Here is a 27,580-nt window from a genome sequence, read left to right as displayed (position 1 = left end):
CTCTGGGGCCCGCTGCCATTAGAAGGCTTGAGAGTCTCCCGGACCCCACAGGGGACAGCCAGCTCCAGCTGAGCAGGGCTGCTGTTGCTGCAACAGGATCCACGCATCCTCCCCTCTGCCCCAGGGCTGGTTAGGCACAGGCACAGGCTCAGGCTCCTCTGCTCTTCCCCAGCTGAGAAAACGCCTCCGCCACTTCACAGATCTCCGCCTGGGTGTTGCCATTTAATAGAGGGACTTGCCCTTGCTAGAGAGGGGTATGGGTAGCGTAGATCTGCTCTCATGTCCACGCTGCGGTTATACGGAGAGAGAGAGAAAGAAGGGGGGGGGGGGGGGGGGGGATGGATGCACCCACATTAAGTAAGGAGCACTAGTCTTGATCTGCATCTCAAAGGGCTTTCAAAGACTTCAGAAACTTCTAGAGAAGAGATACGAGTCCAGGCAAAAGAAGGACATAGTAATACATGCAATTTTAAAACACAAATTCCTCTCGCGCTGCCAGGCTGGCTTTTTTAACTACAGCCTTCACAGATTTATGCTGGCCAATGACCCACAACCATATGCCAGACACAGCTTTTATTCTTGTAATCAAAACAGGCTCCATGTGTGTTAACATTCTTCGTACAAAGATACATACAGGTAGTTTCTATGAACCAGAAACATACTGGTTTTGACTGTTCACACAGTACCTAGAACAGATGCAGTCCTGAAGAGCACTTTAGGCCCTCTGTTGTAATAAAAGAAACAGAATCCATGCAAGGAGAAAGCGAGATTTTAAAACATGCTTATTTAAAATAAGTTTATTATAATGAAATAATATAAAAGTCTGACAAAGGTCTTAACAATGCTCCAAAAGAAAAGAGACAGATGCTGTATGATTTGAGAGATGATGCAGACTGTAAACTCCAAATTATTTTGAGACCGAACTGCTTACGACAGCACAATTTGTGCAATGCTTACACTGGAAGAGGTGACTTGGGGGGGGGGGGGCATGAACAAGCCCTTAGAATTAAGTGAATTTAAAGTGTGAGGCAATATACCTTCTCTTCATCTTTAAATGTATTTCAGTATGTATGTAACATCTTTTAGTGTGTACAAGTAAGGCTTGCAGTAAGCTCAGCTTGACATTGATAAAACGTATGCTCAAAATTTGCTTGGAAAAAAAGAAAGAAAATAGCAAAAGCAAGCTGCTTTGGTTTTCAGTTTAGTCACCATATTCTGGAATGCAATTTTCTTGTTCAGTTTCAAGTAGACATAAATCTCAAACTTTCACAATGGCTTTAAATAAAGGAATTAAATAATAAGTTTTGGACCCCCTGAATGCTGCAATGCAAAATAAAGTAAACAAACTTAGTGTTAAGCAAAAATCAGGCTATGAAAACAAGGAGGTTTCACATATTAAAAAAAAACAACTTTAGCACATCTGGAGTATTTGGGGGGAGAAATAATATACCAAGAAAGGGATATTAAAAATGATAGTCAAAGGCCACATTTTGAAGAAGTGCATGCCAGTGGGAGGGTGAGCATGTGTTTAAGTGAAGCATATGCCTATGTTCTAACTTCAAAGCAAGTGCTTAAACCCTTGCGTGAAGCGTGAGCAGGATCAGCTACTGCCTGGGCTTGCTCAGAGCCAGTAAGTGCGCTGTGATACCCCTTCCGCACGAGGGTGATTTTACATTGCTTGCAGCATGCAGTAGTTTGCAGGCTTTGTTCACCAAGGGGCTACAGAGGTTAGCAGAGAGGCATGAATTCAGTTATTCCCGCCCTCCTCCTCTTTTTGTTTTGGTATCTGTGCTATGCAGGCAAGAGAACAGAAATAAGTCAATTAAAAAAAAAACCCAAAACCTGTGCTTTCACTCATAAGAGGTAGGACTGCCAAGTCTGAAGTGTCTCAATTTAAACTGCATTGGTGAAATTAAAAGCTCAAAGTGGTGTGGTTTTCCTGGCAAAATACTCCAGGGAGTAAACTCCCCAGTTTCTCCAGGGAGAAACTTCAGAGGAAAGCAGCACATTCTCCATCTGGCTGTAGGTTTGGTTGCCTGCCAAAGAATTCAGGTCTGATTTTCCAAGTTTACATTTTTATCACTTAGAAAATTTCCTGCTTTGCACTCTTATGGAGAGATGCTCCAACTTGACAGCAACAGCTCTGGCAGCAAAGAAGTTGAGGAATGGAAGGAAAGGAAGGGGTGGTCACCAGGTGGGGAAAGAGGGAAAGACAGCTAGATAGGATCGTGCTAATGATCTTTTTTAGTGTCTAAAAGGCAATTTAGGGTTCCCTAAAGCTTTTCACAAAAGCTGAATTGATAATGAAAAGAAAGGGTTGGAAGGTCCAGCATATGGACATAACATAACACTGTTTATAATGGTCCACACCCCTTTGCCAAAGCAGGCTGCAAACAACTGGAGCACATTTTGGGCATACTTTTTATATGTCCGACCAACCAAGTGACACTTTTCAACCTATGAAACATTTTTAAAGCAAACAGCTGCAACCTAAATCCTGATGATCCTTTACAAAAAGCTTGTAAGTGAAGGTATATGGCCCTGAACTTTAAGTGCATCTACAAAAGGGAGACTCATGTTACAACAGTGTCAAGATGGGATGGTTCAATGACTCCTTAAGTTTACGCTAAAGCACTTGAGTATCCAGTTCATATTCTACAATTGTAACGTCACAGAACTTCAATATGCAACTGAGTATGGTGTCTTAAAATAGCAGAGGGGGCTCCAGAACAGTTTGTTTTAAAAAAATAACAACAAAATAAAGAAAATAAATAAAAGCCTCCCATTGCTAAGCAGAACTTGACTGAAATTATTTGAGAGCTCTGCTCTAATGCCAACGCCACTATATTACAAAGATGTGTGTATGATCTCTATTCAAATATGCTGACTGCCATTATTCAGTACTAGATAGCACTTCTATCGGATTGCTTTGGGATTTACCATGTCTCAGCAAGGATGTGCACTGGATAGAGACTGTCAGCATCATATGCTGCACCAGAGCTCTACGCTCAGCTATACTAATTTCACAAAAAGCAGCCCTACTGCCCTAGGGTAAGGCTGTGATTACTCTTATTTTGCCATGGCTAAGTAAAATCCCTGAGAATATGCAACTGTTAGACATTGAAGGAAACAGCCGAAAGCATTTCTAAAGGAAAGGGATGCAAAACTTCAGACTAGTGCAGTTTAAGAAACCAGCGCAGTTCATGTAAAGTATGCAGAGCAAGGGTGCTGTTATCTGAGAGTCACAGGGACCTCTATCACTTTGCAGGTCAGTTGTTCATAAATGTCAGCCATTAAAAAACAAAACAACCCTAACCAATCAACAAACCAAACAAATCAAACAGAAAACACAGACCTCTCCAATTCTAAATTTGAAGGCCAAATGTTAGTTGCTCATTCTCTACAATTATTAAAATCAAAAGCAATCCTCTCTGCTTGCCAAACTGACATCACAAGAAAAGAAAGAAGTGAATTGCCTAGCAGCGTATTTGCTTCCACTTGGTCAACTGGTCTATTGCATCCTTAGAGGTACGACTTGGAGTTTGGCTCTGCAACATGCTGCATGGATTTCTTTCTCAGTGGTGGTTTGACCGGAAAGACAGCATTTGTTAGTCTTAGAAGTGCTCAATGCCCTGCAAGAGCAGAGCATGGTGAAGTACAAGTTTTGAAGGCAAGGAGACCTTGCTCAATTCCTTCTCTACAAGTCCTCTATTTAAGAACAAGCACACATGGGTCTCCTCAAGCCACAGTCTCCTAAGAACGTTCTCAGAAATGCCAACTTTACAGAGAAGAGCAAGACAAGAAAGCCTGCTCTGAGGCAGGATGCCACGCTGATTAGAGGATATGCAATGTGGACCACTCTCTATTTGTTAGAAGAAAGAAGAATGGTAGAAGTTAGTAATTGCAGAAGCTAATGGCCCAATGAAGCTCTTAAGTTCTCTGCCTACAAAATAAAGCCTCCTTACTTTATGCATCAAGTGTTGGGTCTGATGCACTACTAACAAACCAGTGGTTCTCCCGCTAGTTAAAAAACAAAACAAAACAAAACCAAACAAAACAAACAGAAAACCCAAAAATACCTCCAAGTGCTGAATATGCTTTCCTGCTACTGGAAAAGCTTAGAGCAAAAAGGGAAGCCAATTTTCATCATGATCTCACAGTTAATTTCTAGAGAAGAGGGATCTCTTCCTGCTCTCCCCATACCCCAGACGATATTTTGTGGAAATGTGGTCTCCATTACCTTCCCAGAGCATTCAGCTAAGAACTATTAAACTAAGCACAGTTTCCCACATAATAGCCGAAAACCCTGAGGAAACCACGCAAGGTGGAGAGTTGGTTGTTCTGTTGCAGGGGTGGTTTCTTTGCATTCATGCTTAGAAGAAGCAGAGCGCCAAATCCCAAAGGCTCTCTGCTTCATTTTTAGCACTGCAAGTAGTGAACCGAGCTTTGGTCAAAAGTTTTGACTTTGTACTCAAGCATAAATACATACTACTTAAGTTACGAAAACCCAAAAAACTAAAACCCCCACATCCTTCTGATTCCTCCTGGTGTACGTAGGAACTACAGATAGGCACAACTCAGAGAAGATGACAGGAACAAGAATTCACACTGTTTAAATGCCTAATTACAGTGCTGGTATCTTGCTTTATACACCAAGGGTGATGTTTGGTCTTTTCTTCAAGCATCATATGCTTTTCTTAAAGCTTGCAATGCTAGGCTCTTTAGAAAGGATCAAGTATTCGGTGTGCAGAGAAGCTCCCATCACAGAGTGATGCAGTACATTCATTTTACTGACAACGTGGTTTTTAGCCTAGCAAAAGCCAGTACTTCTGTGAGTATGGTGACACTGAAACTTCTCCTGGATTTACGAAGATTTACTAATTCGAAGTACCTCATTAGCACAGTCTTCTCTCCTCCTGCACATGAGTTAAACTCAACTCTTTGCACAAGGCCATCTGAAGCCCTAGGTGACCACTGAGAGACCCGTTACACCTTGAATGGGCAGTAAGTAATTCACAGACAGCCTTCCAGTCATCAGCACAACTAGGAACTTTGTCCTTAACCATATCACTAGCTAAAAGGACTTCTTTATTATTTTTAATAGCAGCAGTGTTAAAGAGCACATTTTTATCTGTATCAGCAAAATGGGAAAAAGGGCAAATCTTACTTTCTTAATTTCCAGTCACTTCTACATCATTTCAGATTTTCAAGTTTGTAACTGGCCCAATGTGTAATGACTCTGTGACAAATTCTAGCTTCTCCTACGTTTTACTCATTTCATGTCCACTTTCATGAAGTCTCTGCCCATAATGGCAGCCTAGGAAGGATTTTAATAAAATCCGCTTTTTTAACTGCTAGCTGTATTCAATTTAAAAGCAAATATTATGTTTTTGTGTGAATTTGATTTAAGAAAACCCTAAACCCAAAATGGAAAAACCCACCAAAACCTTAATAAACCAGGATGACGGACATAATCTTCAATTGCTTGTGTAAAGCACTGTTGCAATTAGCTGGGCTCTGCCAGTCTGTGCCAGCAAATTTCTTGTGGGCCACTGGCAGGAGCTGACAGGGAGAACACGGCACATACTGGGAGCTGGTCAGGGAACACGACCCCCAGTTTCAAAGGCTGGTTCCTGGGGAAGCTCAGACCACCAACCTCATATGCTTGTGGTGAAGATCTCTGTAATATTTGGGGAGGTGCTGCATTAAAAAACTTCAACCCAAATTATGGGACAAACGTACCCCGTACCTTGTAAGGTGGCATTTAACTGACCTTCTCTTCTGCTACCGAAGTAACAATAACTCTCGCTACCTCTGTCCTCCTACACCGTCGCAGGGAGTGGGCACCGGGCATGGGAGAGCCAGAGCCAGCAGCGCCTGCCCGGGCTCCACCTTGACATACCGACGGCTCCGCTGCACGCGCGGCGCTCTCCTAGGGTACGCGAGCAGAGGCCAAATTCTGCTCGGTTACTTTTACGAGGTGAAGAGAAGAGGGAGTGCACAGGCAGGAGAGAAACAGTCAAAAACATTCATCACAGACACAGTAAGGACCCAAAGAGAAACAGTACCTCTGCATTTAAACACAAAACGAGTGTTAACAAAAAAAAAAAAATAGAAATCATACATACCCTTCCCCAAAAACACTCACAACACCCTTCCCACCTGAAAAGATACAATGAGCAGAAACGATGTCCAAAAAAACCCAAAACGAAAGAAATCTTTGTTAACAGACACAGTCCCTGAAGTTTTAAGACACGGTCTTGCTGTAGTCATACCACCTCGTCTGACTCCAAACCATGTACTTCATAGAGAGTGTCCAAGATATTTAGCTGCTTTTCCATGGCTGGTAAGTAAATGTTGAGGTCCCTCTGCATTCCTTTGTAAAATGTTTCTTCCTGAGGATCACACTCCTCTACAGACAGAGCTGCCACAAAGTCTTCGTACGTTGGAGCTGCCCTTAAAGCTAACTGGGAGAGGAACCAAAGCTTTTAGATTTGCATAACAGAACAGGACGAAAAGCTCAAGACATCCCTCTTTGCCCTTAGATTGCATAGCTTTAATGTATTTATGTGCACATGCATATGTTAAGATTTTCAACTGACAGGGAGGCTAATATATATATTTTTTTTCATTATCTCTATGTAGATCCCCAGTTTAAGACATCTTCAGAGAGGTCTGATTTTTAGGAAGTGAATTAAATATAAACCCCAAATAAAGTACAGTTTGGTAGGGGAGCTCCCAACCCAGTGTCACACACTTCAACATTGAAGTCCCATTCTCAAAACACTCTTCAGAAATCTTTCCTCGACATTTCTGTTTCTCCCAGTCAAAGTCTCTGTCATGATTGCCTGGATGAGGCTCTTCTTTTTTTCTTTTATAATTTTAGTGATAATTTCCAGTGACAGACACGAGGGGGAGCTGCCAGACTGGACAAAAATAAACCAATTCCTCTAGCCAACATATTCTACTTCAACTCCCTGACACATTCTGCACTAACCCTTCTTGAACGCTCACATCCAAAGACAGATCAATCCTCATAAAAGCAACCTCAAACCCTCATTTCTTCATTTAACAGCCCTGCAAGACTGTCCTGCAAAACACATAATGAAAAAGATGTGCATGCAAGCGTGATCCGTCTGTTTTGGCTCCAGAAAGCAGGTTCCACCCTGAAAGCCCAATATTGAACATAGTGATAGCCACAGTCCTCACCCGGAAAATAAGGTCTGACAAGGGAATCTATTCATTTTAATGCTTATAATTTTAACATGGTTTATTAATTACACAAAACATAAGATGACATTAACAAGACCCCCAGCTCTATCAGCAACCAAGATAAATACTTACCGCAAAGACCCCGCGGACAACCCAACCATGGTGCTGCCGTAATGTCTTTCCATAAGCATTGTCTTAAAGAAAGGAAGGGGGGGGGGAATCAATCAAGAGAGAGATGTATGGCAGTTTTAAGTTTGCATCATCACAAAGAGAACTTAGAGCTTAGAAACGACTATTTAAGGATATATTCTTGCCACTGGATGCAAATAATGGCTGTTTCTGAGCACCAAAGTTATGACTGAAAGGAGATGACAGATTTGGGATTTCTGCACTGGGGTCTCAGCTCTGCTGTCAAATCTCCTTCAACTCATCCATGGCAAGTAAGTGTTATGACAGACAGAAATGCAAATGTAATTTTTATTTGACTAGCTGTGCTTCACGACTAACACTTCTACTATCTAGTTCTCAGTTCAGTACAAGTTTGAGAAAATAACATACAGGGTGAAACAATCCTGTAACCTGATGGTTAGCCAGCCTCAGTCGAGGTGGTTAGCTGAGGCATTAACCAAGAACTCTCTCTTTACATCTGAGGGTCAAGTTTCGAGGGCCATTGGAACAGAAAGCACTGGGCCCTTATTAAAATAATCCTCGGTATCTCTATTGTGAGTGCCCCTGACTGTAGCCTCTGATGAAGGCCCTTCCTATATTCCTAGACACCTCCACTTTCATATACAAAGCTTTCTATATGCAAAGCCAAACGTCTTTAAGCCATGTTTTCCCAGTCTTAGTTTGTCACTGTCATCGTTTCATATCCTTGTCCTTCAGTTCAACTTTTAAGTATCTCACATTGTATTATACTTTCCCTGAGCTGTTCACCTGGAAGAAAGAGAACCTCTACATTTTGCTGCTTTAGGGTATTTGCTCAAAAGACTGCAGACAGTTAGTATTGGAAGAGTGTAAAAAGTCAGTAAAACACAGCCACAAGTTTTGCTGTAATATGAAGTACTCCTCATCTATCAGTCTAATGACTGGGGAATGCAGCTTTTCTATCTTTACAGTAGGAGTGAGAATCTATGAGAAAAGCATACAGTAATAAGAGCAATGAAATAAGGAGAAAAAGAGTATTGTGTAGCAAACAGGGCTGACAAGTCTATTCTCTGCCTTATGAGCAAATATAGAGGACATTAAAAACACCAGAAGTTGAAAAGTTTGCTTAGATTTAAAGACAAATCCCTTTAGAAAGCTGTTTGTTCCTCAGAAGATCATAAGAACTGGTGAATATTCCATTTTTTATTTTCATTTCATTAGCTTGATATTTGAAGTTGTAGAAAGAGAACATATACCCTATCTTTACTTGAGATTCAAATAGCACAGTAACTCCTACATAAGAAACTGTAACAGTAAACCAAAGCTGCACTAGTGATAACAGATAAAGAGATTTTCAGGGGGAGAAAGGGAAGGAAGTGAGAAAAAACCAGCAGCATGGCTCTGCTGTGGACACAGAACAATTCAAGAAGTAATTCAGTGGTGAAGCCTTCACACTCAGAAGGTCAAATAAGTGCCTTAACTTTCCGTGGTGTTTAACGTCCACATCTGGTAGCAGTGTATTTACAGTTCCACTTCCAAGAGGTGCTTACATACTTCAGTGTAGTAGGGTGTTTTTACTAATCCTAAAGGACTACTGCTTAGCTGTTTAAAAGAAGCTAAAAAAAAAAAAAGCTTTAAAAAAAGCTGTTTTAAAGCTGCTTTAAAGGATTATCATAACATTAGATTACATGCATATATGTGTGTCTTACTCAGGAATAACCAAGTCAAGTCTAAGAGGGGTTTGTATTTTGTTTTATACTTGCTGTGGGCACTAACCTCACCTGGTAAGTGTCAGAAATTGTGTACTTGGAAAAAATTCCTTCTTGTCTGTTACAAACTCCCTTCTAACTGATACAGGCAATTCACAGCCATACTGGCAAAGAGGTGATTTCAAAGAGTGATGGCCAATCTCACAAGGAACTAAAAAAACCAACACAACAGCAGCTATAAATTTGGGAGTGCTCTCACTGTAAACCAGTAGAGCAAATGGAATGAGACAAAGCACTTTTCTCCCCTAAGATATGACTGTTTCCCCTGCCAAAAGTATGCCAATTAAAGGAATATTTATCTGCTATTAAATCAACATTGACCAGTTATCTACTAATCTGCCTAAAGACGGCCATTTCCAAAAACTGTGATTTTCACAAAAGCTATGTCCTGGAGATTACTTGCATCATTAGTCACTGAAGAAAAGAAAACACAGGTTCTAAACAAGGAGGAAAATAGCCAAGTATGTAAATTCAAGCAACTGGCACTTACTCAGAGCTGTTTGGATATTCTTTTCCCCATTCTTCACTTCTGTCAAAAACCCTTTCAAGAACTTTAAGCCTCTGTCAGGATGAACCCATGAAATAAAAAGAAACCATGTTTATAAGAAAGTAACCCACAGCACAACAAAGCCCCCAGAATTGCAATACTACTCAGAAGTGCAATAAAACTCAGAATTAAAGCGCCATTTTGAATCTGAATTAAAAAAAAAATGCAGCCATCTCCTCCAGCCTCTCTCCTAGCCCAAGGAAAAACACTTTGCTAAAACATTTCTGCTGCAGCCTGAAATCACCTGCCTGATGTTCTGGCCCAGCCGGATCAGTTACTCAGTTTTATGGGTAAAAAGGTTGCCTGCGATCGCTTTTTCAGGCCTTTTGGCAAAGTTGCAGTGATACAACCACCACAGACAACACACTAACCTTGAACCTAGCCAGTCTGGATTGATGGAGCCTGTGGAAAGTAACCAGCTTGCTCCACGTACATAAGCTTGCACTGGTGCAAAGCCCCTCATTCCACCTTAGCGGTTCGTAGCGTAAGTAGATAGGAGGCCGTTACCTTTTCAGCCACAGGAGAGCCTCCGTAGCAGAGTTTCTAACTTGTGCTACGCCAGCATTCACTTCATGGAGCACTATCTTCTGAAGGGTATCAAACTCTTCTTTGTTGGTTATAAATTTCTGGTTTATTTTCTGGAGAAAAAAACAAGAGGCAAAGCTTTAGGCTTTTAAGACCAAACAGTGGCCTGTCCTATAAATACCACCTATTTACCAGGACTCTTCCCTGCAAAGGGATACCACAGATCCCCAACCACATCACGCACTCCCCACGGCACGGCTGGCCTGCCACACTGGGCACACCTTCCCAGGGCACAACCCCAGTCACATCTGGCTAGCCATCTGGCTAACGCAACCAAAAAAAAGCATCTCAGTCAAAGATTTACATGGAACCTAGCATTTCTGTCTGACAAAATGCTTCAGGTTCACATGGCATCCTTCACGCCGGTGGAAAGGAGTTAAATCAACCTGCTCTCCGAGCAAAGTCCCATTTGCCCCAAGCTTCAAGTACAAGCAAGATTACCTTCTGACAACTGCTAAGCTGCAAATTCTCAATTACACTTAGCAGTCATCAGCATGCTTAAGCTTTTTCATTTATTCCATGCTTAAGATTTTAATTTATTCCAAAGTTTGTTATACACGACTCCTCACAAAAATAAAAGGGAAAATATATGAGGCAGTTAAACAAAGTTGTCTTCTACATTAAAGGAGCAGCTGCCTATCACTTGACAATAAATATCCAATTTTTTTTTTTTTAAATGGCGTTCTTCCCTCTTGCTATTTTCAGTCTTTCTCCTGACTACCTGCAGCAAGATAAGTGCATATCTGCCTTTCTTTGCACCAAACAAATCTGAATGTATGCAATGTTCCTTATCATACACTCAGGAGGTATGTTTTGCTTTTCTTTATTTCCCTTGAAAGAAAAGCTATGAGAAGTCTCACTACGAATACATTTTGTTTCACAAGTAGCACTTCAAACCGTTTCAGACTTGGAGCTGGAAGGACTGTCAGAACGAGAACTGAAACTGCAGGGTCTGCCCCGACCTGCTGCGACGCTCCTTCTTAACACACTGATTTGCTCCTACTTGTTTGAGGAAAGGGTTTTTTTCCCCCTGGTTTGTTTTACAGTCTAAAGTCAATATTGCTACCATTGCATCACGACTTAAAACCTATTCCGCTCAGAATCAGTCATATTCATTAGGTGTAACAGATGTTTTATTTGGCAGTCAATCAAGTAAAATTTTATAAGTTTGTGCACAACAGCTGGATTTATTAAACACAGCATGTACTGTAAGAACAGCATTAGGGGCATTTCAGCATTCTGATCTGACAGATGGTAACATTATCAAATATTAAATAGCCTTCCAGTATTGACTCCTACAACAAAGATTCTTGAGCTTTAGTACCTAAGATAGATACTTTGTTAAAAAACAAACAAAAAAAAAAACCAAAAAAAAACCCCAAAAAATCAGTGTTAGAAATAAGCTGTTACCTTGATGTTACCTACAAAATCCATTTTAACAGGAGCAAAAACAGTTGGTCCCAGCTTGTCTAGAAAAAAAAAAAGGCAGCCATATTTTAAAATTGTGTCTTTTTCCAGTCGTCATGTCTTAGTAACAATTCATTTAATTTACTCTCTTAACAATCCTTCTAAATGGTAGGAGAATACTAAATGAATGACATAAACCGAAGCCTTTCTTTGGTGTAAAACCAATCCATCCCAGGTGGTACAGGTGCTAAAGTACACCGACCTACAATTTGGAAGTCTTCAATAGGGTGCCTGCCTACAGGGTCCTCACATCTGCTGTTAGATTCAGGGGCCAAGCAGGTGGGGGGCTGCACTAGTTCGAAGAGATCGAAGTCTTTGGAAAAATCTAATAGCAGCAATAGCTAAGTACAGCTGACGGTGTGCTGTCAGCAGTATTAGACATGCAAGGCATTCCACGCTGTTCTTTTGAGGGAAAGAAATTGCTGTTCCAGATATACCCGTAGATTTCCAGACAGCTTATACACGGGTCCCATCTAAACGAGGGTGGATCCTCTACAAAGCAAAAGAGTAAGAAACATCTTCTGGTACCAGTCAAATTGATTCTGCTGATAGGAACTATTTCTATATCTCTTTAGCAAAGAAAGAAATCCTCCAAACCAACTGCTCCACCTTTTCTCACAGCTGGCAGCAGTCAAAAGGAGTTAGATGCACCCGCTGCATGGAAAGAAAGAGCTGCTTACCCAGAACGGGCACAATTGCATAACAAGACTCCAGAAACTCTTCTGTTGGTATGCCCTCCTCCTCCCGAAGTTCAATATCACTGAACCTGGTGTCCAGGACAAGCAGAAAAGATTGTTACCTTAACAACTCCTTTTGTGCAACTTCTGAAGACAAAATTACATTTCATGCCCACTTCACTTGCACAGAGGTAAAATTTATAGACGTGGAACCACCAACATGGCTTTTGTTTCACTAGGTTAAAGTAAACGACTGCAGAAAATACACATTTAGTGGCCTGCAAGCAAGGCCTGTAATTATAACCAATATTTTATTCTACAAAGGATATCTTCTTCAACTACTGTGCTGTATGCAGTCTTGTTAAATAATCTCAGCAAATGCAGCTCTACAGACAGAACAGACTTAAAAATGAGTCAATTAAGGGCTTAAAGTTTCAATAATCCTTGTAATTTACATCTGCAACGTGTACTACCTATTGCTCATGACACTGAAGAAGGTAGGAGAATCATTTTCATTTCTGTCTTCCTCACACAGAGTCAATCCACTTAAAGAATTCGTTTCCGACTGCAGCAACTTGTGGGCACCAGAGCTTTCTACAGCTTGCAGCTTGTTCTCTCCATCTTCTTTAATGCCTTACATTTATAGGAAAAAGAAGAAAAACAAAAATAGAAAAAGAAAACAGCCACACACCCATATTGTTATTCCTGTTCCTTAAGACACGTCCTATTTGAAGGAAGGCACTTGGTTATCTGGATCATACAAGTTTAAAAGCTTTCCCTGCCAACACCATGACTCTCACCCCAGTTCCCCTGCTGTTGGGTGCTCAGACCACTTTTCAAGCAGTCCCCTTCCCCATTTCTTTTAATCAGACAGACCAAGCACCAGGCTCCAATGCAGGTGAGCCCACACACCCTCAGCAAGGACAGCAATAGGAGAGAAGAGCGCTGAAGAAGTGACTGGGTGCAGCAGGGAGCAGACTCATCTCCTTGAAAAAAAGATTACTTCTCACGTGCTGTAACCTCCCCAGTGCTGATAAAGTGGCACAGTGCATTTTCAAAAGCAAAAGAATAATAGTGACTTGTTTGCTCCTCCTGACAAGTAAGTAAACTGGCTGCTTAGATGGGTACTGCCATGATATCAAAGGCTGCTTGTTCTCCCCACTTTGTATGAGTATCTTTAAAGTTTCCCAGAAAAAGATCCAGTTGCCCCTTCCTCCCTGTGGTCTCTTTTATTTCCTCTTTGGGGTCAACTGCATTTGTTTCAAATAAACAGAGCACTACATAAGCACCTCCAAAGGAAGACAAAGTCTTAGACACCCAAAGAACAGTCACAGCCCATGCATGGTAAGACCTTCTGACCTCACGGAGAAGCGCAGAGAACAAGTCAAGAAGCAAAAAGTGATATATTCACAGCATCTGCAATGCACAGGCCATGGCCACAGCACATCTTGCTGCCACACTAACACCCAAAATTTCTCAAGGAATATGTCTCTCCAGGAAAGGAATACTTTCAAAGGCCAGTGAGGATTTATAGACTTGAAGTGGTACTGAGCTTCTGACTGAAGGGATCCAACTGCAAGGAACTATCATCCTTTCAGCAAAGCCTGAAAACAAACTTGCAGCTTTCCCTATTACTTGCTGAACCACTAAATAAGCCTGGTGCTGGGTGAAAAAAGAATCACTCACAGCTGGTAACAGCAATGAGACTTTAGCCATGCTCCTCAGGGCAGAAAAAAAAATGGCCTCAGCCATCACTGACCATGCCTTACTCACAAGCAAAGTGACTCTGCTAAGGAGCTAGAGTTTGAGGGATGTCACTGATCTGTCCTTCACCAAGACACGTGGGACGGTGAGCCCGAGTCCAGTGACTCCACAGGAGTGCCACGCATAAAGCCTGGGGTCCTCTGAAACTTCAAACCCAAACACTGTAAGCATTAAATGACAAACAGAAATTTATTACGAGACTTAAATGCTTGAGCGTTTTTAAAGATTGACTGCTCTTACTAGAGGGGAGAGGGAGGGAAGAGTATCTGCGACAGGGCAGAGCTCCTGGGCTCACAGGGAGCACCCAAATACAGCCGTCAGTGAGAGGGAGCCCCAGGCTGGCTGGGTCAGCCCATCCCAGGGGGATGGCACTGCACATCCCGCTCCCCCCCGCACTGCCAGCAAAACTCTGCAACTCAGATGGGTGTACCCAAGAGGGGGTAGGCTTTTCTCTTTTTTGCACAGGAACAACCTCAGTAGCTAAACGATACCGACAACCTGACTTGAATTAGTTTCATCTCCTCGCTTTAGCACTGTATTCTTGAGGTATTACGCTAAATGGTGACACGTGCATGTTATTCTGCAGGGACTTACCACACTACTCAACAGCAGTTACAGAAATGGGAAAAATCCAGAGAGAACCCATGTAAGAGCGAAATCGCCATGTTCATTAACTTGGGCTTAAAAACTTCAGCTGATTCACTGACTGCATATATATGTTTTGGAATAATGGCCAGGCAGAGAAAGCTACTGTTCGAGAACGATACAGTCCATTCAACAGGACAAGCAGAAATCATACGACACTTGTATAGACTTACCCAAATTAAGTTCAGCAGCCCTTAACAATATAGCTATGTTGGATGGAATTTTATACTGAATTAGTTCAACAGTGTTTTACTGAAGTCACGCACAAATATAAGTTTCATGCTGTTGCTAAGGTAATGGAAGAAATAAGGTGCTTTCTAGTATACTCTTAGTTGCAGAAAAAGTGTTAATTTTCCATAAAGATTTGTCAGAGCAATCAAGAGCGACTACAAGGTCAACCCCTCCAAGACAGGCACACAAAGCTTCAATGCCCCCCTTCTGACAGTGCAGCCCTACGTACTAGCAGAAGTGCCGGCATTCCCAGCGGAGGACCTCTGGGAATAACGTGCCTGTCCACAGTGCAAGAAGAGCCCAAGCTTTGCCAGGCTGTATTGTTACGCATGTCAATCAGCATCTAGAGGAGCCTCCGCTTGTCAAAAAAAGAATTTTTCATTTCCTTCCCCATTCAGTCCCAAGTTAGCTATCAACAAGGGCAGGAGCTATGCTGGGAAGACTTGACAACAGGCAGATACCAGACTAAAATACACTGACATTCCCTCTCCTGGGAAGCAAGGTACCAGCACTCTCACAGGCAGCCTGCACCTCCCTCCATTTACACTTAAAGAGTAACGATTCTGGATAAAAGACGGTGCATATATTTACCTGCCAAATCCTCTGCTATGTGATCTTCAACAGAAACATCACTGCCCCCCTCATTTGTTTCCAGGTTTAAACATTCCAGACTTTTAATAAGGGTTTGCTCTTGATGGTTAATTTCTGCTTTTACAGAGCCATTTTCACAGGGGTTCAATTCCATCTGCCTGAAGAAAGGGAAAGAATAATGGTTAGTGTATAAAACATTGCTTGGTAAGCTTCTTCCTGTGAAAACACACAAATAACAATAGGAGAAAAATAGTCGACAGAAATTATAGGGTGTCACAGGCTGCTCTGAGCAAAAGAACTTGTCTAAAATAACAAAAGGAACCAGGCGGCTCTTTGCAGCAAGTAGGATTAACGATTCAACCTCAGTTTGCAGAGTTTGAATATATTTACAATGACCTTCATTAAAAAGAGATATAATTAAAAAAATACAATTGATTAAAAAAAAAAAAAAAATCACAGGCAGGTATTGTAGCTAAAAGAATATTCCCTCATTAGTACTTTAAAATATAGATGCTTGCCATCTACTCCACAAATCATAGCCTGCTCTCCATCAACAATTTTATGAGCTTATGGAGTGGAACCTAAAATGCAGGAAAGAGCACTGAAGTGGGAGAGAGCTGGCTGGTGACTGACCAGTAAGTCACCAAGTGGATGGCTGAGAAAAAATAAAAGGGAAAGGGCTGATAAAGAAGAGACATGAAGTGGGGTGAGCCAGCTCCCTTTTGTTGCGTCTGCTTCCAAGTACGCAGCTCAGAGCAATAGAATTCTGCCTGCATCCAGTTCTAGCAATATTAAAGTTAAAACATGGAAAGAACAGACACTACCAAAAACAGATTAGAAAGAGATCGACAGTAAAGACTTTTATTATACCTTTCTGTTGAGGTGTGACTGGACAAGACAGAGTGCTTTATCTGTAAGATAAGTGGGGAGGGGGAATATTCTTTAAAGCAAGAAGACTATCATGCTTCTCAAACTTCACATTTTATTAAACCCAAGCTGGAGTCAGCAAAAAAGCTGAAAAGCTAAGCATACGCTCACTAATTCTCTGACGCGGAGGCAGTATATAGACAAACACGAAAAAGGTGCTACATTATTACACCATTAAAATATTGAAAAGAAAAAAGAAAAAAAAAAAGAAAACCAGGAGACTTCTTTTAGAACCTAGCTAGCAAGTGTCAAGTTACACGCCATACAGCATGTGGAAAAGAAACAAGGTAGTGAGTTTTCTTTGCAATGATGTTTCCTTCACTTAAGAAAAAAATTATGAAAAACCAGAAGAAATGTGAGGCCAGATACCAGGTATGGTGAAGTAATCTCACTTCCCAGATGCAGTGACACATCTACCTTCCTACTACATACACCTTCACCTGCTGTTTGCCAGAGATGCTCCAATTTTGCATACGTAGTTGTGGATCCAGAATTCAAGAAAGTGCTCTTGTCATTAAAAGATAAGCTCATCAGCTCCTGTTAGCGTATTACCACAGATCCGATGCTGCAGTAGCTTAGAAGAGTAACAATTGCTGTGAGCTCCCACAATTAACCAACTTGTCATATAGCCAGGTGTTTTTTGAAACACCACTGTCTGCAGCTGGATCAGGCCCTGAAAGTTAATGTTTAATAACTTTCAGCTATCATTAAAAGTTAAGAGATTGGTCACTGCTTATTAAAAAATGGCCCTACCTCACTTGCAAACCACAAGAAATAGCAGAGTATGTCCAGTGGAGGACTACTAGCTATAATACAGGTAAAAATGCATTCCCTACTTCTACAAATGCTACTTTACAAAAAGGTGCTGTACCATCCGTGCCGAGACTGAGAGAAAAGGATACTGGCCATTACCTTGTTCGTTCTGAGAACTGCTAAATGTGGGGATCCAGGCGGGGTCGGATGCAATAACTCTGAAGTGAAGGCAGTATTTGCAATCTGCATACATTCTTCAAGAGTCTTCAGGAAGGTATCGCAGGTTGATTTTAAAAGAGCTCCCATATCAATCCCACTCTGGGGGAAGAAACCAATTGGAAGACATGGACTGACCACAGAATATCAACTTGGAGCAACTAATGTCCACAAAGCCCACAACTGCTACAGTCATGATTTCTGTTTAACCTGAATTAAAATGCAATGTGTCAGCTGCTCAGAGAACTGGCATCACATATTACTGGGGCTATGCCCCCTCACAGCAAGTGACTCTTGTCAGCCTCACTACAAGAAGCTCGGTATGCTTGTGTTTTCAAAGCAATGCCTCTGAGTTACTTATCTCTGGTGTTAAAAGTGTATTAAATACTGAGCCTTGATGTATTCAACAATGGTATTGCAGAAGGCACCACTGACAGGAGAAATGAAAAGTAAACAAGTTAAATAGATACAGAATGATCTGCAGATAATAATTTCAAAAATCCCATGAACAAAAAATTACTGCAATTGAAAAACTCTGCAAAGTGCAGTTATTGATGTTGAAATGCTTTTAGCAATAAATCTTTCCAGTTAAATACCAGTAAGATCAGGGAAAGCGAGTTTTCCCCCAGAAGCGTGAACTATGAGCTGGATAAACACCACATGACTTGGTTGTTGTCAACACCTGTGAGCTGCAAGTTCTAACAGTGCCTTTTAGTCATTTATACACTACATCATGCTTCTGCACTGTTGTTAATTCACCATAAACAGTTTATCAGGTGTCTTTACAGAGATGGTTGGGACATAGAAATGATTAACCTTCAGGTGTTTTGCCTGCCTGTCCTGCACCTGAGGACCCATCTCTCCAGTGGGAGGCATCCTGGAACTCCACACCAGCTTCTCTAGCAAGTGACGTGCATCCCTCTTCACACGTTTCTCTCTCAAAGCAAGGGGCAGATCACTGTCATTAGGAGACCCCTCTTAAATGAGGCTGCTTTGGTCAGGAAGATTTGCAAGGTTTGAAACTTTAACTTAAGTGAGGCTAATCAGGCAGTTCTTTCTAGCAATTTTGCTTTTTTGTGGTCTGCATTGTCTCTTGACCTTTTAAGGATTTTTGTTGAGAACAGAAACGTTTTGCTGAGCAGGATATTAATGAGTCAGGGGCAGACAAATGTGTGCTGCTTGCAAGTTATCTTTTTATAAAAAATCTTTTGCTTTTTTGATCCACTATACACACATGATCACCTAGAGAGATGTTATTATCTAGATCACAGATGTCATTATCTCATCTCACTACTTGCTACCCCAACACAGGGAAAGTTATTTGCAACAATACAGTATTACTCCATTTAAACAAGAACTGTTGTGTATGTTATTTCCCACAGGTTCTCTGCAGAAAGAGGGTGCGCTATTAAGTAACTGTGAGTGAATACTACATTGGCTAACCAGAAGAGTTCACAATGCTCAAGACTTTACAGACGTGGTCTACACCAAAAATAGAGCTGTACCTCTGGTTCTGATGCACCAGAAATGCTGGCTTCCTTTGTTTTATGCACTTGCTGAACGAGGAGGTTACAGTACAGTCTAAGTTCAGACATTTTAGTCTTCAAGGCTTCTGTGTTTTCAGTGAACTCTAAAAGTGAAACAAAAGAAGAGTTACATTTATTGTATCCATCTTGCAGTATATGATTTTGGAAAGTTGCTGAAATAGTATTATCCAATCTAATTCAACCAATACTTCCTTATTTCAAAACATTTTCTATCAACTCAAAAAGACGAGCTGGATTGGCCATAAATTATGCCCCTGACAGGTAAAACTATTTGCCATCATAGACAGGAACAGTATGTTCCTAGACTTAGGACACAGAGAAAAAGCAAGTACACAACACTTGACCTCAATGGGCATTTTAAATAGGACGAAATGCCTACATACCATATTTTTTGTTTTCACTAAGTAGTTTAAGGTGCAAACAATTACGCTGTGAATTAAAAGATCAGGGTTCTAGATAGAGAACACTGAAGGGAAAAGACGCATCCTGTACAACACTAAGGGATTCATTTAATATATATCCTTGAATCATAAAATGGTTGAGGTTGGAAGGGACCTCTGGAGACCAGCTAGTCCTGCTCCCCTGTTCAAAGCAGGGTCAGCCAGAGCACGTTGCTCAGGGCCACATCTAGTCAGGTTTTGAACATTGCCAAGGATGCAGACTCCACAACCTCTCTGTGTAACCCGTTTCAGTGCTCCCTCGTCCTCACTATATAAGTATTTCTGCTTATGTCTCAATGGAGTTGTTTGTACTTAAATTTATGCCCATTTCCTCTTGTCCATTCACTGAGAAGAGTCTGGCTCCATCTTTTTTATGCTCTCCCATCAGTTATTTCCGTTAATCATCTTAGTGGCCCTTTCCTGGACTCACTCCAGTATGTCCATATGTTGCTCGTACTGGAGAGTGCAGAACTGAGCAGGCTAATCCAGATATGACTAACAGTCAATCTGAGATTTTTCAGAAGTCAATTTTTGACATTAGAGTCCTCAGATTACAAAATAAATAAATTTGCCTGTCAATAATTTGTCTGTCTAATAATAACATGGTTTAGTTCTGCAAATACATCAGTAGCTTTTCACCCTGTGCTTTTTCACCCTGTGTCAGTTTATAGATATAACTTTGTTCTGCTTCTAGGCACTGTGCATCAGATCCCCACTTTGTGTAGGACCCTACAGTAGCATCTTCTGCTCAGTTCTGACTCAGTTTGAACTGGTAGATGCAAAGCCTGGTGAAGACGTACATAAGGCTAAGAGAACTGATTGCTCGTCTTGGGGAAAGGAAGCACCCGCCCCCCCCCTGAATTTGCTCAGGATCACTGACATATTAACAATAATTTGCTGTTTTCCCATCTTCTGCATAGTCATTATGCTGAGGTTACACAGCATAAGGCATGAGGTCTCACACGGACTCATGAATAACGCCATGCTTGTAAGCAAGAGGGGTGAAAAAGCAAGATTGTTGGTGAAAGCAAAGAGGTAAGTGAATTAATTTTCATAGCCTGACCATGATGGGATTTCAGTTTCCAAATATTAGTATGCTCATTTAAAACCAATTGCAAACTTTTATTTTAATTGCCAAGGGATTCTTGAAGTGTACAAGACAGCCCAGTTAGAACATGGAAGGACAGGGTCTGAGGAACTCCAAAGCTCAAGAGACAGTGGTATGAGAGGCTGGGTCATCATACTAAGACAGTTGCACAAGGTGGGGGTCTTACCTTCATGCATAGTCTGCACCCCAGTGACCCACAGCCAGGAGCTACTCACTCCCTGTACTTACAGAACCCATCAGCACATGGTTTTCACATGATTTATTTTAAGGAAAAGCCAAAGTTTTCAAATCCCTGCACTGAGAGTTAACACCTGAGATTTCTAGCTAGCGTTCCCACATGGCTTGGCTTTTAGCAGCACCAAAGACCTGAAGCACAGGTTGGACACAGGGTTCAGGTATGGATTTTGTCATCTTTTTGTGTACATCTACTAGGGCAAGGATGGGGAAATAAAAAGCAAACAGTATGTGCCAGCAAAAGGGTGTTCTTGCCTTTTTCCTTCTGTGTCCTGCTGTCGGTCAGACAGGCTTTGGCAGTTCCTAGCGCAACCAGCCACTTCTGCCTTTCAACTGCGTTTCTTGCCTTCAGATAGAAGTATTGTTCCCCTGGGATGATCAGGTCCATTCGTGTGTTATCTGCAGGATGAACTGGAAGCAACATAGATTTCAGACCAGTCCCTCAGCCCTTCCCAGGCCAACTGGGACATATCCCAGCAGATATGTTAGGTGGCAGGTCAAACAGTAATGAAAGAGGAGGAATCTATAGCCCCAAACTTCCCCTGTTGCCATTTTATGACTTTTCTTCTGAGTTAGGGAATAGACAGGACACACACGTGTACAGCTGTGGGACAACAGGCTATGAAAGGCAGTTTTGTGATCAGTACAGTATCATCTGGGATTCTTCACGGAAAGGGCATCCTCTTCTGGCAAGCCTCTCTTTCAGGGTTCCAGCCCATAACAGAACCTCAGAGATGTGGCAAGTAATCCAATATGAGTGAGCAGCCCTAGTACTGAAGTTTATTATTCATATTTCTAGCTTCAGCTTCGTGCTTATAAAGAGTCATTTGAAGCTGTGTGATGTTCCACCATGGCTGGTGAAAAACAGTGACCCACCTGCATGTAGAATACCCACTATATTAGAGGCTTGCAGCTCTCTTAACATTTTCAAAATACTATAGAATAAAAACTGGCATATAGATCAACTTACTGAGTTACTACGAATACATACCAAAGAAATCAAGCTGCCAAATAGCTCTTGTGACCTGAAATCTCATCCTGATTGCAACATTATTGGGCAAACTTCATGCAGCTGTTACTGCGTCTTAGTTACCTTGAATTTCGCACACGGCCATTTGGATGCTTCCCTTACAACCCTTCCAGGCATCTTCCTGAGAGTCATAATAGGACAGGATGCCACCACAGAGAAGAAACCATCGAGGCTGCCAGCCTGAAAAACAAAACTGCATTTCTCAGTTACTTCTCTTCCTGCAATTCCACCACCTCTCTCATTCGGGACTCGCTGCAAATAAGGCCCCAAAGATTCTCAGTTCCCCCCAGAAAATTAAACCCTTTGAAGTAGTAAGATTTGTGGACAGGCCTGGATGTTGCACACCACAACCCCTGCTTGCTGGCAGCTACGTGTCCTTTCTGCAGGCAGCTGGACCACAGCAGTATGTTCCTGAGATGCTATATGTCATTTTCAGTAGTTTTGCTCACACGGCATCACTGACTCACTCTCTCTTCCAAAACGAGCTTTTCAGTTCACCACCCCTCAATTCCTTCCATCACTCCTCAACCCACCTCTTCATTCTTTCCAAAAGCAACCCCAGCTGTCTTGCCTTACATGTCTTCCTCCCTTGCGGGAAGGGCTAGACAAACTGCCTTGAAAAGCAATGGGCAAGAAACTCCTAAAAATCAGGGAAGGAGGGACAGAGGCAGATGTGTTGATTTCTGAACTCCATCTTTCAATGAAGCAGTTCTCAATATCTCTTGAAACTCCCGTGCTGCCCACATAAAAAGTAGTCTCAAATTAATGACTTGCACTTCTGGATACCTTCCCAGAGAATAACCAGAACACCAGGCTAGACCAAAACCAACACCAGGCTAGACCAAAACCAATAGTTCTGGGTACACTTTCACCCACCCTGCTGCCCGACTTCAGAAGTAAGTTACCCCTTTTGTTTTCTTCTTTTGGAAGTACTACAGCAGTATGAAAAGATACAAACAAACAAGACATGACAGCCGTCATTTATGTCTAATTAAAAACTACAAGCTCATTAACTTAAGAAGAAATGAGGCAGCAACGTCACTGGAGGAAAGCAGCTTTCGTTACTGCGACAAGCTTCCCCGGCCAGGACCAACGGAGCGAGATACCAAAGCTCCCACAGTGTGCCAGCAAAACATCTCTGGGAAAAACACTTTGAGAAGACCATGTGGGCCACGTGGCTCCTACGCATTTTTGCAGAGGGTCCTCACTTCTGCCGTCCCCTGCACCCGGGCTCTGCCAGCCAGCACGGCACTGCAGGAGCCCAGGCTGGGCTTGGACCGATATCACATTGGATGAATGACTGCTCCTTACCAGCTAGGGACCAATTCCTTAGGCTACTGCTGAAGCCAAGCCCAACTCAGTGTAAGGTTAGAAAGCCCTAAAGCCACAGGCTAATAGTACGAGAATGGTTTGGGGTTTTTTGTTCAGTTGTTTTTTTAAACAAGCAATACCATGGCATCTGGGCCAACGTGGTCTATAAATTGCTGAACCTCAGGGATGGCTGGAAAACAAATTAAACATAAATCCTTTCTCACACTCTTCCAGAGCTCTTCCATTATTTCCTAGAAGAATATAAAACCATTATAAATGCCAAAGTATTCTCAATACTTCTTTATTTTATATGAAGGGAAAAAAATCACAAGAATGAGAATAAAAAAAAAAAAAGAAAACAGCAAGACTGATTTTTATTTGTCTTGCCACCAAAATAAAGAAACTACCCTAAAAGTCACTATTGATATGGAGGAACTCACAAAAAAAGGAAGTGATTGTTCAGCAGAGAGAAGCAGTTAATTGCTTCAGACACTCAATGGCACAGAACCAATCCTTTAAATAATGCACAGCGCCACAGTCAATACGAGCCTCTAAATCAGTCTGGAGATCCTGCTGCTGCACATGAATCATTTCAGCCATGGTCCTACAGCTTACAATTGCAGCTGATGCTCAACCAAATTGCATTCCATCAATCAAAGGCTGTGCAATCAATTAGCCAACATACAAAGCACTCTGCCTCCATCACTTCGGAGGCTGGTTAAAAATATGTTATGAGTTAATATGTTTTGTTGCGGTTTTTGTTTGGTTGGGTTTTTGCTTTTGGGTCTTTTTTTTGAGGGGGAAGCAGCAATTATCTGTCTTCCTTTGCAGAACCTAACTCTTCTTTATTAGGTATGTCTCAAAAAGACTATGATAGGCAATTGTTAACTAGGACAGCATATATTTTCAGAACAGAATTGTTACACTAATAAAAATACAGTTTTGTAAAAGGAAACCAATTTTAAAAAAAAAAAAAAATCACAGCAAGGTTCTGTCAGAAGACGCACTAACCACCTGGTACTCACTGACACTGAGTCAGCAGCCATGGGAAGGTTATCCTAAACAACCAGCTAAAAATAGCGTGTGCCTGACAAATCATGGGCAGTGCAATAGAGATACAATCTTCAATTACAGGAACTTCACATTTGCAGAAGAGCAAAGAGCAGAGAAAAAAAAAAAACACAACAAAAAACAAAGAAGCAAAAAGACACTTAGACACTTCCATGAACACAAGTCTTGGGTTTATTCAGTTTTATTCTCTCCCCATAAACTGCCCAAGGAATATTGCAAATTTTGGAACTGAGCATGATCTTCATCTGATACAGAAAGTTAAAGCTGAACCTTTCAAGGTCTTACTGGTGCCAGCACTAACACAACTTTGAAGAAGAATTTACTAAGCCCATTTGTACTGGTGGTACACAGGCAGGACAAAACATAGCTCATACTTCCACAGCTCATTTGAGAGGCACAGAGCCATTAACAGTAAAAATTGACCCTGCTGTGGAAATATATATATAAAAAAAAGACAATAAAATGCAAAGCACAACAGAAGTGAGTAATAGCTTAAGGTCTCAGCCATAGAAGAAAGCAAAGAGATTCCAGACAACTTCTCAGACACTGGTTAAGGTCCTAATACGTATTGCACTCCTGTGTGAAACTTAAAGTTAGTACCTGCAGTACCTGGTAGATGTGCTATAGTCCACTACAGATAAAGATATTTAAGCAGTCTGTGCCTGCGAAGGATTCAGTATTTCTCCAGAAGTTTCCACAGCCTGAAAGGTCTCCCTACTTCCACCATTACACTTCAGGAAGTCTGGATGCAGCTATCACTGAGCAAAGTTGACATTTCTTGATAACACAGTTGAAATTTGGACATAATTCAAACTTTAATGTTACACAACTCAGACTTCAGACAGCATTCGTTCCCAAGTGCCAAGCCTGAAGAAAAAAAAACATTCGAAGACACGTAGATCATGTCAGACATCCACAAAGCCAAACCATCTGGGAGAATTACATACTCAAGAAGTCAAACTGATGACCTGGAAAACAAGCTGCAATTAAGAGATGCCAGTTCCAGTTGCATTTCTAAAAGACACAAAGGCCAGACACCTGGGTTTTTATTACTGCTTGCTTTCCACTAGAATTATGTAATACTTTATGCTTATTAATTTCTTGAGCTTCAACACAAGTCTTTATAAAAACTTATGCAATAGATAGTCCTTGGACTTCTTTGACCTTAATTCAGATTTTAAGTGCGGATAGGAGACGATTCTGAAATTTCCTCATTACGGCAACATCCACCTAATAGGATGAATTAAAGCCTTCACCACATCCCTACTGCTAATATCACGGGCAAGACCCAAGACCTAGCTGCAGGTGGCAGAGCAGGGGCAGATCCCTGCTCTTCTGTGCAGGGTCGCAAGAGAGTCCCAGACTGGCTGCTCTGATAGTCAGAGACATCTCACAGCAAGAACAAGCAATATCCATCTTTTCACCCCACACTGAGCAAAGTGAGCTGTGCCGTGTGTTCACCGTACCCCCACCTACCATTTTATAGCCCAGCGCCCAAGGGCAGAAGAACCACAGCTTCTTCCCAGCGCTGCGTCAACAACTGATTGCTGGACGAGAGCTGCTGAAAACTCAGCTCAAATAGGACCAAGACAGTGCCGGTGTCTTGCAAAAACCAAGAGAAAATCCAATATATGTCCTTCCCCAGTTGCCAGTGCTGATGTAAGTCTATGAATGCCATCAGGTTCACACCTTTGCTTCTGGTTGTTCAGGTAGCAGCTGTTGGCCAGAACAGAAGACCTTCCCCTCGTGCAACTGTGACCACAAAACACCTGCCTTCCAGTTATGAGGAAAGTCATATTTTCCAGTTAGAGGATGCATCTAACAGCCAAAACATAGGACCAAGTCAAGAGATGTTATTTCCAGCTTAGAAAGAAGACTGCTGAGCTGCCCTGGACCGTGCTGAGAAAAACCTGACTTCTGCACTGAGCTGCCTGCGTCTCCTCACCTATACAACACAAACGTTTCATACTGGCCCAGAAGGTCTTATTGCACTAACATCCCATGGATGAGGATTTCCCTGGGGAATTAAGGCTATGGGAATCTCCACGTCACAAATGGACAAAACAGTCGTTTTCAAGATCCCAACACTCTTGCAATCTCAACTACTGGGTGCACGCACTAAATCTTACAATCCAGTTCTTAACAACTGATGGTGTGTACCTCTCGGGAGACTAAGTTCGGTTCATGCGGCTGTGTATTTCATGCTGTCAGTCACCGCTGTTCTAGCTGGGAACAGCATATAGCAAAAGAGTATCTTGCACAGACCAAACTTGAAACTTTTCCCCTTTTTTTCTCATATAGTGAACAGAAGTAATACAGTTGAAGTGTTATCGTGATATAAGCAATCTGCACCCAAAACCACTGCCTGCTCTTTCCATACAGCCTCCTAAGGCTACCCAGTATTTTTGGAAGGGCAATCCCACGCACTGGAACACATTTTGCAGCCTTAATTCTGTAGTGAAATAATTTGACAGGATAAAAATCCACAGTCCGTATCCATGATGGACAAGCAGGCAGGCAGACAAAAGTGTGTGATAATTCGTGCATCTCCTCTGAGCTATTATCGTCTCACCTAGAGAGCAGCTTCTAGAAATGCCCATGTTGCAATTTACTCTGATTATGTGCACATTAACAGCAGGAATCAATACCAAAAGCCCCTAAAGGTAATGAAGTTAACAGATTTAGCACTTCAACTATGGTATCACTTTTTAAAGCACTTGTTTGAGGGACACTAGAGGTTCAAGTGAAGCAAGCAACAGCTGGAACTGGCTTTAACACAGTGACCCTCTCCCAAACGATTTTTCTCGAAGGGGTCCCATAAAATCCACCCTCATTTCAATCACAACTGTTAGTGCAGGGCTAGCAGCACTGCAAAAGCATCCTGCCATCACAGGGCAACTGGGTTTGTTTGCAAACGATTTTATGCCAGTGAGGATCCAAGGCACGGAGAACGCAATGCACCAGCAGTCAGGCATTTTTGAAGGGGACACAGTGAAATGATGAAGGACAGAGAGAGGATCATGGCAAGCGATGGAGGCAAAAGTTCAATAATCCAGGCCACTGCCCAGACACACTAATTCAACTCATTCAAAGCTCCCAGGAGTTTCCCTCCTCTCTTTACGCTTCCCAGCCACAGCAACCTAGCTGCTCCTCTCTCTGACCCCTGGGGTGGTTATCAGGCCAGACTGAGCCAACGAAATGAATTTTTGTAAAAACACAAGGTGGTATCTCTTCACCATCATTGTGCCACACCTTTCTTTTCTGTCCTACCCAGTCATTCCCTGAGATCACTTATTTATGTCAGAGAG

The 27,580-nt window shown here is 41.9% G+C and overlaps 1 protein-coding gene across 4 annotated transcripts in view; it reads right to left on the bottom strand.

Annotated features, from left to right (window-relative positions):
* Positions 1-558: 558 nt before the first annotated feature.
* Positions 559-27,580, bottom strand: part of PLEKHA8 (pleckstrin homology domain containing A8) — a 32,339-nt gene continuing 5,317 nt past the window's right edge. The window contains exons 1-14 of one of the 4 annotated variants that reach the window (XM_075493063.1): positions 23,360-23,378; positions 21,954-22,070; positions 21,116-21,271; positions 19,037-19,161; positions 17,475-17,633; positions 16,506-16,546; positions 15,636-15,793; positions 12,878-13,037; positions 12,408-12,493; positions 11,671-11,729; positions 10,183-10,313; positions 9,619-9,689; positions 7,345-7,406; positions 559-6,467 (exon numbers count right to left, since the gene is read on the bottom strand). In XM_075493063.1, coding sequence (XP_075349178.1) covers positions 6,270-6,467; positions 7,345-7,406; positions 9,619-9,689; positions 10,183-10,313; positions 11,671-11,729; positions 12,408-12,493; positions 12,878-13,037; positions 15,636-15,793; positions 16,506-16,546; positions 17,475-17,633; positions 19,037-19,161; positions 21,116-21,271; positions 21,954-21,975 — 1,428 coding nt within the window. In that variant the 5' untranslated portion in view covers positions 21,976-22,070; positions 23,360-23,378 and the 3' untranslated portion in view covers positions 559-6,269. Of the gene's footprint in view, positions 6,468-6,651; positions 7,091-7,344; positions 7,407-9,618; positions 9,690-10,182; positions 10,314-11,670; positions 11,730-12,407; positions 12,494-12,877; positions 13,038-15,635; positions 15,794-16,505; positions 16,547-17,474; positions 17,634-19,036; positions 19,162-21,115; positions 21,272-21,953; positions 22,084-23,359; positions 23,379-27,580 lie in introns of those variants that run through there. The other 3 variants (XM_075493061.1, XM_075493062.1, XM_075493064.1) reach the window with 3 other exon arrangements.

Source organism: Mycteria americana, chromosome 2 (assembly GCF_035582795.1).
Source record: "Mycteria americana isolate JAX WOST 10 ecotype Jacksonville Zoo and Gardens chromosome 2, USCA_MyAme_1.0, whole genome shotgun sequence".
NCBI classification, from domain to species: domain Eukaryota; kingdom Metazoa; phylum Chordata; class Aves; order Ciconiiformes; family Ciconiidae; genus Mycteria; species Mycteria americana.
The sequence above is the reverse complement of the archived record's forward strand: the minus strand, read 5'-3'. Positions and strand labels throughout refer to the sequence as shown.